Source organism: Belonocnema kinseyi, chromosome 2 (genome assembly GCF_010883055.1).
Source record: "Belonocnema kinseyi isolate 2016_QV_RU_SX_M_011 chromosome 2, B_treatae_v1, whole genome shotgun sequence".
Taxonomy (NCBI): domain Eukaryota; kingdom Metazoa; phylum Arthropoda; class Insecta; order Hymenoptera; family Cynipidae; genus Belonocnema; species Belonocnema kinseyi.
The window spans coordinates 102,948,652-102,965,261 of NC_046658.1; the positions used below are offsets into that span (position 1 = coordinate 102,948,652).

At 27.8% G+C, this 16,610-nt stretch overlaps 1 protein-coding gene and 1 long non-coding RNA gene across 7 annotated transcripts in view; one reads left to right on the forward strand and one right to left on the reverse strand.

Annotated features, from left to right (window-relative positions):
• The window catches only part of LOC117166975 (segmentation protein cap'n'collar), a 306,553-nt gene that overhangs the window by 71,341 nt on the left and 218,602 nt on the right, over positions 1-16,610 (forward strand). Inside the window, exon 1 of one of the 6 annotated variants that reach the window (XM_033351485.1) lies at positions 4,967-4,996. The exons of the other annotated variants lie outside the window; for them this stretch is intronic. Coding sequence (XP_033207376.1) covers positions 4,982-4,996 — 15 coding nt within the window. The 5' untranslated portion in view covers positions 4,967-4,981. Of the gene's footprint in view, positions 1-4,966; positions 4,997-16,610 lie in introns of those variants that run through there. 6 annotated transcript variants of the gene reach the window in all.
• On the reverse strand, positions 8,176-14,868 carry LOC117166981. The gene is made up of 3 exons (XR_004466340.1): positions 14,638-14,868; positions 8,367-8,511; positions 8,176-8,291 (listed from the first exon to the last, which is right to left on the reverse strand). It is a non-coding gene; the product is annotated as an uncharacterized LOC117166981 (long non-coding RNA).

A 16,610-nucleotide genomic window follows, 5' to 3' on the forward strand; every position in this document is an offset into this window, starting at 1 on the left:
CCCCCTGCTTTCTGTTACTTGTTTTCCAACCAAAAAATTATCTAGAAATATCGCGATTTTCACAAAAAAGAAGACTAACACATCCTTCCGGGTGATTGAAAATAAATACAGAGCCTATCCATTACAGTTTGCAGTTCGAATCGCTTTAATATCTGTATTAGAACTGAAGATAATAAAGTTGCACATTTTTGTGCTTTTAAGCAACAATTCTTATTATTTTTTAAATTTCTCAATTGCAACTGGTTCACAACATTTTTCCTCATACTCATGAATTTTTTTTAATTTTTTCCATCGCCCCTTATATAAGAAATAGTGCTCTAAACTTGACTGTTCTTAAATATACCCAAAAAACCTTACTTTTTTTTTACATTTTTCAGTCTGCTAAGCACAAAATTTTTTTTACATAAACGTCTTCACGCTCATTAACGTAGAACACTTTTAGCTTTTAAATGACTCTTGTTTTGTTGCGCTAGCATTTTTTTTGACTGAGTTGTTAAGCTTCAAAGGCAGATGCCTATAGTTTTCTCGCCGATAGTAGGGCGCGCGACGGTTGAATCTCGAGCTTCGCGCTCGAACAAAATTACACCTCGCGCTTCGCGTTCGGATATTTATTCTTTGCATTTGGAATGCTTGGAAAAAACTTTATCAAAAAGATCTCTTTTAGATGGCAGTATTTATATGCGTCTTCATATTCTGAATTGTCTACTTAATTAAGTATAGTCAAAGATTAAGTTTCTCAAAGCTCTGTAGGCTTTGTGGTACACATTCTCATCGTGACACTCGCGCTGCGCGCTCGATTTTCGACAGACATTTGTAGAAAGGTTTTGTTGGATTTTTTCTCGTAACTTTCGTGATTTTTCCACACATTTTTTTTCTATTTTATTTTTTTCAACGTTATTTTTCACGAATAAAACAAAATGTAGGCGTCCTATCAAGAGGTGATTCTTAACGAAGTTTGAGATCTTTTTGGGATAACCAGTTTTGTTAATTCATCTTTTTTCGTATCCTACATAGTTTGTCCACAAAATGTAATTTTTTATTTTCCATTATTTTTTGTGCAATAAAAATTTGTATTTTCGCTTTTTGAAGAAAATCCACAAATTTGTTATGATAATATTGTAGGGCTTTCAAAAAGAAATGCTTTTCTTCGCTTGACTTTTTTTCGTATCGTGCGTTTTTCGGCTTCAAATTTTGATTTTCGGTTGATTAAAAAAATTTTGAAAACGCTATAACTCTAAGAATTTTCTTTTTATCGAAAAAAGTCATAAGGATAAATTGTTTTTTTTTTTAAATACTATAAATATCCGTACATAGAATTTTCAAATTCAGAAAAAAGTGGTCTCAAAAATTTTCAAAATGCGCTCACTTTTTGAATTTTTATCAAAAATGGCTGGTTCACGAACTAGTTCTTTCTTTTAGGACCTAAAAAAAGAGCGCCGTAGATGAATTTTATTCGTTCATTTTTTCGAGAGTTATCGTGTTTACGGACGGACGGACAGACAGACAGACGCCATCGTGAAAACCTGATTTTCGGATTCAGGGGGTCTCGAAACGTGGAGATCCGTTGAAAAAGTGTGATGTCAAATTTCCGACAATTCTAATACTTTCTCAATCATAAATGATGAGAATGTAAAAAATTGAAAACATAATTTTTTCCATATACAACAAATTTAAAATTTGCAAATTTTTTATCGACTTTAAGTTTTTTCAGCCCAAACTGTTCAAGAGTGTTTTTTTCAATTTGAATTCGAAATTTGAATTGTAAGAAGGATGAAATAACAAGACTTGGACAGAAATATTAAATTATACTCGCAAGTATCAAGATTTAATTATTGATCAGAGAATTATGGTAACCATTTAAAACAAATAGAAATTGTTTATTGAACAAATATTATTTTTTCTCTTGAATGGATTTCCAACGGCCTAAGTATATCCATTAAAAAAAATTCTTTAAAGGCAGAAATTATAACAAAATTATGCTCCATTATTTAAAATGTATGCATTTTAAATCTTTTCTCTATTTTTCCGAATTTTCGGGAAAAAATTACCATATTTCATCTATTTGAGCACTTTTTGCGCTGTAATCCCTGAAAATAACTCAAGACGTTTAGAAGAAAAGTATGGATGTGATAGAGTTATAACCTGTAATTAATAATAATCTTACAACCTAATGTCCTCCCTCTGATAATTATAACCCTGATGCCTCGCACGCGAATGTCGATCAGTCGATCCTGTTGTTTTCGTTTCATGTTCGCGAAAATGTCTTTCGCTTTGAATGTCCAAGAGATGGATTGTTAAGTTGTCGATAGACGCATGAGCCATGAATAAATTGTACGCTTCAAACATGACGTATATAAGTCCCATTAAGTAACAAGTATAATTAATAATCAGCTACTGTAAGGAAAGAATAATAAATCGTACATAGAGACGATACCAGTTTATTATCTCTGTCGGGCTTGGAGAATTATAAGATTGCATGAATACACAACTGTCGTCGTACCAATTTCTGTTATGAACAGCATCCTCACTAAAATATTTCTAACGAGTTGACATATTTTCTGTACTTTTTTTGTCTGTTTACTTTTTACTCTTAGAATTTTGTTTTGTTTTTTAAATATCTTAGGGGGCGGGAATAAATTAAGTACAGTTTTTTTCTGAATTTTTGAACCACGTATAACCTCTTTTTCAGTTCCATAAGTTTTGACCCCGCCCCCCTGTGTAACGTAATTTTTGCCAACTCAATTTTTATCGTGGATTTATTTAGGGGTCATACGAAAATAACGCAGGGTAATTTGTCGGGATCATTCTGACGAAGCAAAAATTCTTATTATAAACCAAAAACATTTGAATCGAAAAAAAACGAATTTTGAAAAAAAGTTAAATCCTTATTAAAAACAGATTCACATTAATTTACAACAAAGATTTGTTATTCCACTCTTTTAGTCAGGAAATTTTTCCAAGAGCATGCTTCCACCTTACTTCAATTTTACAATAAACTAAATAAAATTGTTTTGTGTGTGTGTGTAAAAATAGCTTTATATTACTGGAATGAACTATTTTATTGAAAATTATTTTGTTTGTTTACAAAACATTTTTTTACTGAAAACTTAATTATTACTAATTGTTCTAAATTAATATTTGGTTTGAGATTCTTAATTTTAATTGAAAATTATTTTGCTTCATTAGAAATTTAACTATTTTTTTCAAGTTCGCTTTTAAAATTTTTTTTCTACAATTTTTAACTATTTGAGTTGATACTTCAATTATTATGTTAAAAATTCTTTTTTGTTGTTATTGTTTTTTTTACAATTAACTTACTTAACTGAAAATTTAACTATTCCAGTTTAATATTTTATCATTTTAGTTTAAAATTTTAATTATGTAATAGAAGATTCATAATTTCAGTTAATTTTTACTTTGGTTGCAAATTTAACTATTTTGCAGAACATTTTTTTTTAAATTAATTCATTGTTTGAAAATTTAACTATTTTGTATCATTTAAAAAATTTTAATTATTTAATTTAGTTAAAAATTTCTTTTTATTTGTTTCAAAATGTAACTATTTTGCAGAAAATTCGCCTTTTTAGAAGAAAATTTATCTCCTTGGTTCAAATTGACTCTTTTACTAAAAATAAATTTTCTTAGTGAAAAATTCAACTAATCTTAGTTACAAATTCATCTGTTTTATTGAAAATTAATTTTTTGAATTTATAATATAAATAATCCAGTTAAAAAGTCTATCATTTTAGTTGAAAATTCATGTTTTTGGTTGAAAATTCGATTTCCAGTTAAAGATTGGATCATTTTAATTAAAATATCATTCATTTTTTGGTCGAAAATTCAACTATTAAAGTTGAAGATTTTTCATTTTAGCTAAAAAAATTCACCTTTTTATTCAAAATTTATTTTTTCAATTTAAAATTGAACTAATCCAATTGATTATTTCATCATTTTAGTTAAAAATTATTTTTTAAATTAAAAATTAACTATTCAATGCTTGATTACATATTTATCTTTTCTCATTGAAATGTGTTTTTTGAGCGAAAATCAACCTTCGTAATTGAACATTCATTTTTTCATGTTATGTATTCCATGTTTTCTTGAAAATTCAACTATTTGGATGCAAATTCTTCTTCTTTGGTAGAAAATGAATCTCTGGTTGAAAATTCAACGTTTTCATCGTTTTAAACTGAATTCAATATAGTACAAGCATTAATTTTACTTAAATCAATATATTTCCCTATTATCGTAAAAAAAGTCCTTATTTCGTTCCTTATCTCCTTATTACTTTCAAGAATGAAAGAACAGTTATTTAATTTTACATATAAATAGTGTTATTTTTATTATTTTTACTTTATTCATTTAGATATTTACAAGGGCTGAAAAAATTATTTATAATATAGTTGGGAGGGGATTGATTTTTAGATTAATCTGGAATTCTCATATTGCTTATTTAAATTTAAACCACACGTTCTTTCCGCAATAATGTTCCGACCCAGGTCGCTGATCAGTTTCCCTAGCAATCACCTCAGATGAAAAGCTTCACAAAGTCATAATGTGTCATATTTCATACAAAAATATACATACTTACTGATAATCACATATTTATACCTTAAAAAAATCTGAAAATGTCAGGGAATTTTTTTCCAGGATTTGAGTAGATACTCTGTATTATTTAGTGTGACTATTGATTACAGAAATTACCGTTCTGTATGAGTAAGTGAGCGCTCAATAACGTGGAAGAGTTGACCGACATAAAAATATGGATTATGAGTAGATAATTGCTCTATATTTTATACTGCACAATGCACATGACATTGGCATTGGCGCTAAACCTGAACTTTATGCCTTCATTTCATTGTCAGTACTTTTTTATACTCGTGGCGCTTAACATTGTGATATCCTAAATTCGAGAGTTGTTGACCACCATGAATACGGAATTTGGTAATATGAAAACTCGGATTTTACGTCAAAGTTGCGTATGTCGTACGACAAGGTCAGCTGCATTTAATTATCTCGTTCACAAAAATATTGTAATTCTTTTTATTTTTTCTCATCCTACGCGACGTCAAATATTTAAGATAAAATTATAGGAAGTGTCTATATAACCTCCGGACACAACATTTTATTACAGAGTATATGTAGGACTATCTAAATGATATCGAACACATTCAATAATTGATGTATCTTTTATTTATTTTATTTTATTATATTATATAACAAAAGTGATGTAGGTTTTATCCAACATTCAGGTGATATTAAATCCCACGTTGTCAAATTTAGATCCAAAATTGGGTTAAATTGTGGCACATAGGAAGATGTGAGTGTGCAGTAATTTTCAATGTAGCAGTTATGTACTTGCGCAACCTTTTGATCTACTTTTGGATAAAATTTGACACCTGCTAGTGTGGTGGGTACGATTCTTTATAAATATTTAATCAAAACTATAAATGCGTATGGTTTTTAGCTCAAGGATGAAAATAATGAAATTTCTAACCCAACCATATTCATAATGAATTACACGTAACACTTGATTTGAGATAATTTTTCGGTTGTATTTTTCCATGCCTTTGAAATAAAATTAGTTTTTTAGAATAATTATACATTGATTTTTTATGTTCTTAACATTATCTTTTTGCTCCAAATGAAATTAAAAACATAATATTATATACAGAGATCACAGTCCACTATTCTCTATTCCCCTCCCCACCTTTTTTCTCCTATTTTCCTAAAAATCCTCTGTCATTCCTATATTTAAGAATTTTTTCCGGTTTTCTCCTTTTTTTGTGGGTAAATCATTATTAAATGAATGATGAGTAACTTAAAGAAATTGAAATTAAAGAAGTTTTGCCCGTAAAAAAGTGTACAAAATAAAAACCCGACATAAATAATTCAACAGTGTCATAAAAAAGAAAAAAATATATCTTACACTTAATTGCGATACTTTTTGTTTGATAACATCTAATTTATTAATGAAATTTTATTTTTCTGTCTGAAAAAATGTCTCGAAAATCTCGCGATCATTGTTCTTAAAAGCGAAATTGGTTTTTCTTTACTTGCATTTGTTTGATATCTTAAATTTTAAATGTAAAAATAGTTGAGGTCATCATTTCTAATTTAAATATAGTTATTTACATACAGGTGAGTTTCTTCTTTCACTTTAGGCAAAAGTCGTAATTTTTTAATTCGGTTTTTATTTATAAAAGCTAATTCTATTTCTTAAATTATTTTATTTATAAGTAACGCTTACGATTAATTTTAGTTAGATTTTTTTTTGAACTAAGCAATTTTCCAAATAATATTTAATAAAAACGTGAGCAATAGGATTATAAAGAACCTTTTAAAAAATGGAATGAACATCTCTAAATTTAAATTGAATTAAAATTACAACTTTCGCCTGAAATGGAAGAAAAATTACAAATATGTAAATAACTGAATTTTAATAAACAATTTTCACTTGAATTATTTTTTGTTGTTTACGCTTAAGATTTTCTTCTCAAATTTGTTGCAATAATCAATTGTCCTTTTTTGGTCAATTTTATGAATCAAGTTTAAGATGAAGTAATTGTGAACTATCTAATCAATTATTGAAAACATTATACATTTTTCATATTAGCACATTTTTATGGGAATTAGTATTTTTTTTAAGAATTATAATATAAAATCCTAAAGTGTCGAAGAAAACTTAAAATTTCGGAAAATTGTAGGTTTTGTTAGTGTTTTTCGTCGCAAATTAGTATTTAAAAAATCATTATGAATATTCTTAATTTTTAACAATTTTAGGCCATGCTATTTTTTTTACATCGGTTTGCTGTTTAAAATAGGGGTAAATATTATTTTAAAAAATTCAGAAACTATAAAATTCCAAAATTTTATAATAATTCAGAAGAATTTTTAAGTTCTAAACAAATTGTATTTCTCAAGTGATATAATAATCATTAATTATTATGAAATGCTTCTTTCTGCAAGAATAGATGAGCAATATTTTTTTAGTTTTGTAAATTATTTCCGGCAATATAATTAGATTATAATTGTTCCATGTCAGTCATTTCGGCAAATGATAATGGCCCTCTTTAGCTATTTATTCTGCATTTTTTTAAACGTGGCACATATAATAAAATTTCAATCTGCATATATTAATTATTCTATTTGGTAAATAATTTTCAAATATAATCTGTATTTTAATTAGCAGTAGCGATTATTCATTGATGAATCATTCTAAAGTAATTAAGAATGAACCATGATAAAATTATTTACTACCAGAAGAAAACCAGGTAGAAATCAGCAAATAACCGTGATTTTGTAGTTGAAAATTAATAGACACCCTAGGATATTTTCAGTGAAATATTATTACATTTGAAAGATTAAATATTTTTCAGAAATATACATTTTTCGGATTTATCGCTTTTTACTGAAAATTGACACTCTTGAACAAAAATCTTTAAATTTTAAAGTCTCATTTTTTTTATCAATTTTAGGTGGTTTTAACATTTTATACTAAAAATTAGCATTTTAAGTATCATTTAAGTATAATTTAAGTATAATCATTCTTAACAATTTTCTGTTACGTTGGTGAGTTTCATCAGAAATTTATATCAGTCAAAAAAATTAAATGGTTTGATTCTCTGCGCAAAAACATTATATATTAATTCTGCTGTTAAAGATATTCATCTGCATTAATTATCAAAAATATTGCCGTTGTTTGTCTTTTCTATCATTTTTAATAATATGTACTATAAAATTCCAAAATGTCCTATCTATAATAGTTTTATATTTCAAATTCAAATTTGCGTGAAACTAAAAAAAAATTGGGTTCGTATCTTGCCTGTTTGTTTCTTAATTTAACCAAATTTCGTTGTTACTTATAAAAGTGTTTCATTTATTAAAGACCGTGTTCCCTGTTTACCGAAATTCGGTGAGCGCAGAACAAATATTTTCTGTGTCTAGACACAACAGTTTTTTAAAATCCAATTTACTATATTTCGAAATATAATTTAGAATATTTTCTTGAATTATTATAGAGTTTTTTCTAAAGAAATTGCATAATACAATAAAAGTAATAGTATAATAATATGAATTATGTAATAAAACAGCTGGCTTAATCGATTCCGGCCATTTGTTTTCTGAAACGAGGAGAGGAATGAAGCATTGCATTGAAACCTCGTGGCCTTATCAGGGAACTGATAATAATCAAATGCCGGACTCTTGTGGCACAATTTAGTGAAAATCGTGACATGAAGCCGGGTGGGTGCCTTTGCCTTCCTCAAAGTGAGTTGAGGATGGTTCTGAAACTAATGTTTTAGTGCGTGCGCTTTAATTTCGAGCCTAAATGCTACCTCAAAATTTTAATACAAGTTTGATCATACCGTCGTACGCATCGTATCTTATTTTTCGTGTTTTTAAGAAGTCACGGGAGTGTCTTGACCACGTTGACTATTTTCGAAACACCTTAACTTCTGTCTTTTGAGAATGCTCAACTTTAGACTTAAGTGATACTAAATTCTCAACCGCCTATAATGTGAACGAGAAAATAGATTAGTTGAAAGTTTTAACGCTCATCACGTGATATTACTAAAGGAAGTTGTATTTAACATTTTGAAGTTGATTACAAAATTATGGGGGTAAACCTTTTTTAATGTAATTAGCTGCAGATATACATTTTAATATTTTTGAGTTACATTTTGTCAGGAAAATGTATTATTTAGTTTTCAACTACTTTTATTGTAATTATCATTATGATTTTATGTGTTCAAGAGTAAACTACTTTTAACATCATAGAAGAAAAATCATGTAATTAAATTGTAGCAATTTTTGGTAAAAATGTTTAATTCTTAATGATAGTGTGTGTAAGTGATTATATAGTGAGAACAGTTTAACAATTTCCAATTGGATTACTGAGATAACAAAATGAGCTCCAGGGTGATACAAGAAACAGTACGTAGGTTCAGCTTACAAAAAATAGTATTATTACTAAAAAATTAAAACTAATTTTATTTGTTTTTAATTTTTGAATTTTTCTTTGAATTTGTGTGAATCAAATCGTCATGTAGGAAAAACATCTATTAAGGTGACAGCGGTCCTATGTTAAAATAGTGTGTAGCACTCATCGAATGTTTAGGTATCTTACTGATTTGATGGTATTTTCTTAAAATATTACAGGAATTTACGGTATAAAAATTTCATTATACAAAAAATATTTTCAAATCTTACCGGATTTTCCGTAAACGTTACAGAAAAATGGATTATATTCTTTAAGATTTAGCAGACTTTTTTTCATCACGCTTAACCGGTTAAACATGTTTTCTGATGCAAACTTGATCCACAGTCGTGGAATTAAACTATATTGACTGCGAAATGCATGATATCACATTCGCCAATACAATAATTGCTAAAAATTCTTTTAAATTTGGGAAAAGTAATGCGAAAAGCCTATAGAAACGGAAAGTAAATTCCAATCATCGATGCATATTTTTTATTTTAATAAATAATAACTAATTGGCATTAAATAAACGTAATGCTTTTATATAGTAATAAATATACTATTTCATAAAATAATAACAGTTCATAAAATCGATTCGTCCAATATTAGTTCATTATTTTCGTTGAAAGTCAAGTTATCAACTAAATATTGTTGAAAACAATTAAAGATTGATTTTAGTGTTATCTTGTTGTGAGTCACAAATATATTTACTTTCAAACTCTTGAATCCTCCATCTTGACCATGACTTAAGCACCGACTAACCGAAATCTTATCGTAGCATCAAGAATTTCGAGTTGGAAATGAATATAAATTCCAAAAGTTAGTCTGAAACAAATGTTGAGTCTAGGAATAAATAGAATTTATTGTATCTCATCATCTAATAGAGTCAGCGAAAAAATGAAACTTGATTAATCGTTAAAAATTAAATTAAAAAAGTAGATGTTTCCTGTAAGATTTCGTTTTCAAATCACTTTAGATACGACGATAACGATAATAACAGAAATAGTATATTATCATTAAAATATCTGGTGTTAGGTATTACACTCAGCAAACACTCTCCTCATTCGATAACTTTTGTTTTTTCATACATATTGTCTAAGAATTTGGTTTATTTTTATATCACAGTGCTTAGGAGAATCAATCTGTTATGAATATACTTAAGATGATGTAAATTTTATTGCATATCTCAAACATTCATATTCAGGTATGTTGTCAAACCTTAGACACTTTACAAAAAAAAAACAAAAGACGTTACGAAACATCATCCGAGATTTATAGTATTGACATACATTAATTCAACCATATGTTTAAACTTTAAATGCCTTGTTTTGATCAGATTATTCGATCAATGATCTGGTGCTTAAAAATGAGAGTTTCAGAAATTATGCAGTTCCGTTTTAAGAAATTTCTGATTAATAAATTGAGTGCAAATTTCAACATGGATTGACTATAGGTCGTTGAAACATATTCTATGGTTATCTAATTCTCAAAATTCAACAATCTTTAGAATATTTTATAAAATCGGCAGAAATAAAAACATTGTTGGATATAGACAATTTCAAAAGAAAAATCTATATGCGATTCAGAAAAAATAGTTGAATCTGTTATTATTTATTTAACATTATTCTTTTGAAATTTTGTATTTTTTCTTGCTAATTACAAAAATACATTGTTATTTTTAACTAATATTCATTTTTAATAGCCTATTTTTCTCATTAGAATATTATATGCAGTTTTCTTTGTTTGTGTTTTATTAATTAATTAAATAATATTTATCTTTCTGGTCAACTTATTTTTAGTCAAATACATTCGAATAGAATTGCAGGTAATACTTTTTAAATAACAAATTAAGCTGCCAGTGATGAAGGTCGAATCAAAATTACGATTATTTCCCAAAGCGAAAGAAAATCTGAATTGTTGAATAAATAATTACATATTCAACTATTTTTTTCTACGTTGTCCTCAGATCACTACTGTCTGTTTTCCTCAATTCTATAAACTACTTCCAAATTTGAGGGACACAACCTTATAACTGTTTTTTTAAATGTTTTTATTTGCATCTTAGGCACTTTCCTGTAATAAACTATACTAATATGGAAGTAGACCTATTTATAGAAACAGTGATTGGAGCAAATGTCGAAATAAAAATTGGCCTTAAAATTTCTCTCATATTTGTTTCCTTATTCGACTTTTTTTATGTGGCATACACCCGTATATACATACTCCAAACTTATAGCGCCATCTTTAGATAGTGAATTAAAATATTTTGATGCTAAAATTGCATCGATACAGGACTTTTCAAAATTATTGTGTACCAATAAAACAGTTCCTAAAAACCTTGGCCTTTTGCCGAGAGATGGCGACAGTTAAATGTTTCACGAGTTATAGACCATCAAAAAGAAAGACCGAGAAAGAAGACGGTAGAGTGAGATAGTTGGATTCTTTTTTTTTCTTCTTTTTTCATTGTTATAAATTTGTCTTTAAGGCCATGTGACGAGTGGGTTACGTGAACAGATTCCTACCTTAACGCCACTTTTTCCCAACTTATTTTCACACGAAGCGCCACGTAAAGTTGAAAATTTGGGATAATAAATAAGAAGTACTAAGAAAGGTGGGTTTGGTCCTAAATTTTAATAATTATGAAAAAAGAAAAAAAAATTATTTACGACAAAAAACTTTTTTCATAATTAGACAGATTTAGGACCAGACCCACCATTCTTAATGCTTCTTTTTTATTATCGCAAATTTTCAACTTAATGTGGCGCTTCGTATGAAAATAAGTTGGGAAATAAAAAAAGTGGCGGTAAGATAGGAATCTGGTCACGTGACCCACTCATCGCATGGCCTTAATGACCCAGAAATGGGGATGGTTAGAAGCAAAATTTTTTCTCATAAACCTTTTTGTGTATTATATTACATAACATGATTTAGATGATGTTTCTTAAAATCTTTTAAACCAATTTTCAAAGATTTCACATTTTAATCAATCTATTTTTCATTTGATACAATCATTTTTAAAATTCCTTGCGTATTCTTAAAAGTGTACAAGATGTTTTTCAAAATGCACTTTATATTTTCTGTACGAGGGTAAGTATTTCATATTTCTTTCTTTTACTTGCCGTGAGCATTCTGGATCTTTTAGTTGCTCTTAAAAATTTTGAAAAATAACAAAATGGCGGCCGTTTTCTAAAATGATTGAGAATAGATTTTCTCAAAGATCCCACCTAATTTTTTTTTTTTAAATAGCTACTAATATTTACTACATTTTTCGTGATTTCGGTCATAGTAAACTTCTGCTTTATATTGAAAGAAAAATATTGTGGAAAAATCTATTTTTTGAATTTTTCTCGGAAACAACGAAAGGGGCCAAAAAATGACCAGATAACAGTTTCTACAATTAGAAATGTTCTTCAAATAATATCGCTTCCTAATAGGATGCATTTTTTATATAAGCAGCAAGTAAAACCCCTGTTTGCCAATACTTTAAAAAAATTTCTGCCAATAATCAATAAATCAATTAATATCCCCTAGTCTTTTATTACTTAAAAATTTCAGACAATGTTCCTATTGGTTTGAACATTATATCTTTCAAATATGCAGGTTTTGCTAGTAAAAAATAATAAAAAAGTATAAATTTAAACAAACAATTTAGTCCAATTTAGAATTTTTTTAAATGGGCAGAAAACTTTTTTTTGGTTAGTTAAATGCACTTTTTAGGAGAAAGTTAAATATATCGAACTTGCAAATTCGTCCACTTGAACTAGAGAAGCATATCAACATATTCAACTTTTTCCAAAATATGTATACATATGACTATCCAAAAATGGTAAATTATGCACACACAAAATTTTGAAGCAAAAATACATTTTTTTTTAATTTTTAGTTAAAACAGAGATTAGGAGATATTAACCGATTTCAAAAGAAAAAAAATCACTTTTAGAAAATATCATGCCATTTTTAGGGTTCAAAAATATAATTTGAATAAAAGAAATAATACCAAAGTCAGATTTAAATAAAAACTGGGTTTTTAATTTCAAATAAATAATTTCTTTCAGTTAATTATCTGTGACATTTACTTTGAGAAATATTTGCTTATGGTAAAGAAATACCTCTCAATGAAATAATTTTCTTAAATTATTACGGAAGGTATTTGCTTTTAAAAAATCCTTAATTAAATTAGAGAAAAAATGTTTTGACAAGAGGAAATTATAAATATCAGTAAAAATTCACTCTAATTGCGATTATTACCCTCAATTCGCCATATCAAAATACATTGTTTACTCAAAAACCATTTTAATTCATCAATGAATCTATATTATCATCAGAGAATAACAGAATTTCCTAACTACTTTAAAGAGTAGATAGAGCTATCAATTAATGATTTTTTAAAATAATTTTGTTATGAAAAAAGATCTTCTCCTTTCGCTCCGCTGGGACTCGAACCACAGAACTTCCGATTGCCGGTCGGCAGCTTTTCCAATTAAGCTTCTAGAGAGATCGAAAGAAGAATCCTTTTTCAGAAATACATGCATTATTATACCAGGTGTTACAATTCAACATTTTCAAGAAATCTGTTTCATCATCAGAGAATAACAGAATTTCTTAACTTACTTACAGACTAGATGTATTTATGATTAAAAAAATGTTTAATTCAATTTTTTCTGAGAAAGGATCTTCCTCTTTCCCACCCAACCGGCAATCGGAAGTTCTGTGGTTCAATTCTCAGCGGAGCGAAAGTAGAAAATCTTTCTTCAGAAATAATTTATTTAAAAAATTTCGATTTAATCATTTTTTTTCAACAAATGAAAAATAAAAACCATTTCACAGTCTTTATTTCGTATCCTCTCAAATAATCGTTTAACTTGAAGGATTAGTGTGTTAAAAAAATGTAATTAAAGTTGACGAATTGAGTGCATGCTAGTTTAAACATTTTTGAGTTTTTATTTTCGAAATTTGAATGGAACACGCAGAAAAAAGTCTACTAAACTTACAGGATTTTCAGTTAAAATCAGCATATCTTTTTTGTCAAGATTACCTAGCTTTCTGCAGTTAAAAGAATTTGATCAATTTACAGATATTTTCTGTAAAATTGTAATTAACTTTTCTGTGATTTGCAGAAAGTATTTGTAAATTTTGTAAATCACTGCTAATTCTGTAAACTCTGTCATGTTTATAGAAAAGATATGGGAAATTTGGCCGACTAAGTTTTTCCCGTAACTGAAGAAATTAAATTTAGATTTAATCAAAATCTGAATTCCTCTTTATCGTTCAAAAATTAACTTTAATGACAAAGAAATTACAAAAATCTAAACCTTATAAGAAGTCGTATACTTGAATTAGGGCAATTTCACTGAGATCAGTGAATTCTTTTCCAAGATTTCAATTAATGGGGCATAATGAGAATTTTTTTTTTTCACTCATTGAAATTTTGAAACGTCTGAATTTTATTCGTCTTAATAAATCACGATTAAATATCACTTTTCAAGTGATGCGTCAATTACACTGTATTTTTTTAAAAAAAGAGTTTTTCGATTTTTGACAACTGACGAATAGAAGTAAGCTTTTTTTATAATAATTCTTTTCCAATAATTTTTATATTAAAACTTCGACATATTGCAACTGTGTATAACCAGGGTCGAGTTTATGTGAATACATACTTGTGTTTTTTGTATTCTTAATCACAGCACGTGTATCTATCGGATTCGATCGATCTCTTGATAAGGAGGAGCTTTGAGTCTCTTTCCTTAAGCCGCAGTCACCGCTTAAGCGTCCAATCAGGATCTTTCTCAAGTCAAATCGGTTTTAGGTTGACAAATTATGGTAGCTTCAATAGATAACTAGCAAGATAGTCGGCACGGGCGTGGGTGAGGTGGTCTCGTGTCACGGTCCTGTCAATGTGCCATGTCCTCATGTTTATTGCGCAGACATACACAAAGTTCCATTTTCTTTCTTTTTTTTTTTTTTGAACATAGCTAAATTCACTTTACACTCGGTTGCTCGCTCGCACGTGGCTCTGTAATCGCACAACATTAATTTTCAACGTGGAGTTATTTACTTGTATTTTTTGTATGCACTTCTCTTTCAATTTTAGTCAGTAAAATATAACTGATTGTCAGTTAAATTCTCCTAATTGCTGTAGCTAGTATGCAGTCACTGATAATTAGTCAAAATGTACTGATTCAATTAGTAATTATGGCTATCCTACACAAACGAAGTAAATGCAAGATATATTTTATTAATATTCTTTTTTAAAGTGGGACTTTATCATTATTTGAATAATGATAATATTAGAAAACAACTGGGACGAAACAGCCTGTAGTCCGAAGGCAACCAGTGTGCAGTACAAAATTAACTGTATTTTCTGAGAAAAATGTCTAGTTTCCTAAGCTATTATTTTTAAAGTATTACGAATGAACTTTAATTTCTTTAACTATTATTCTTTATTCTATCCATCATCAAAAATGCTATTTATTTATCGAAGGCTTTTACAGTCTTTTCCCTATTCTCCTCTTTGACCCGTTTTTATACATTTTCCCACTTATGTAAATGGGAGCTGAATTAATGGAACCCAACAATGAAATTCCACTGTTGTTAGTACAAAGTTATTAACTTTTTATTTATTGAAAAGTCTTCTACTTTATTTTTAGTTGAAAATTCATCTGTTCTAGTCAAAAATTAACTTTTTTATTTTAAAATCATGTCTTTGTTTTGCAAATTTAAATGCTTTGTAGAAAATTCTTCATCTTAACTTGAAAATTCAACAATTTTTGTTGTTTTTTTTTTACTGAACAATCTTTTTTGTTCCAAAAATACAACTATTCGGTTGACAATTATTTTGTTTTGGTTGACTGCTTAGTTCAAAATTTATTGTTAATTTAGTTGAAAATACTATTTGGTTAAAACTTGAGTTTGTTGTTATTGATACTTTGTTACGAATGAGGTTTTTTGTTTTTTGAAGATTCACGATTTTACATATGAAAATTCATCTTTTCGATTGAAAATTCATAATTTGAGTTAAATATTTAGGTTTTTTGTTGAAAATTAATCCATTTCATTCTAAATTCATATCTTGTTAAAAAAAGCAATATTTTTACGTGAAATCTGAGGAATTCATAATATTTGTAATTTAATATAATATATATAGTAGCCACATTCATTTTGTTTTAAAAACATTTATTCCTGTATTTTCTTTCAACAATTCACTTATTCTTATGTTTTACAGCTTTTTGGCCTATGAAGACTATTCTCGTTGCAGTGGAAAAAATCGTTTTTGTTTTTTTCTTAGTTTAAATGAGACTCTTAAAATGTATTGTGCTATTTCTATTCATGCAATTTAAAAATAACTGAGATATCATTTAAAAACAGCAGTATTGATTTAATTATTTGACTTTTTACTCATTCAGATTTCGAGAGTAGATTGCAATATTTAATTGAAATCCATGACCTATTTCAAATTTCTTGAAAACTCTTCATACAGTTGAAAATATTTTTAGATCCATTCAAATTTCTGAAATCTGGTAACATTTGTTGGAATGCCCTGAAATTTGTAAAATCCCCTAAAATAGTTCAAATAGTTTGAGGTCCTGTAAAATCCCTTAAATCTTTAAAAACTCTTTGAAAATCCGTTAAA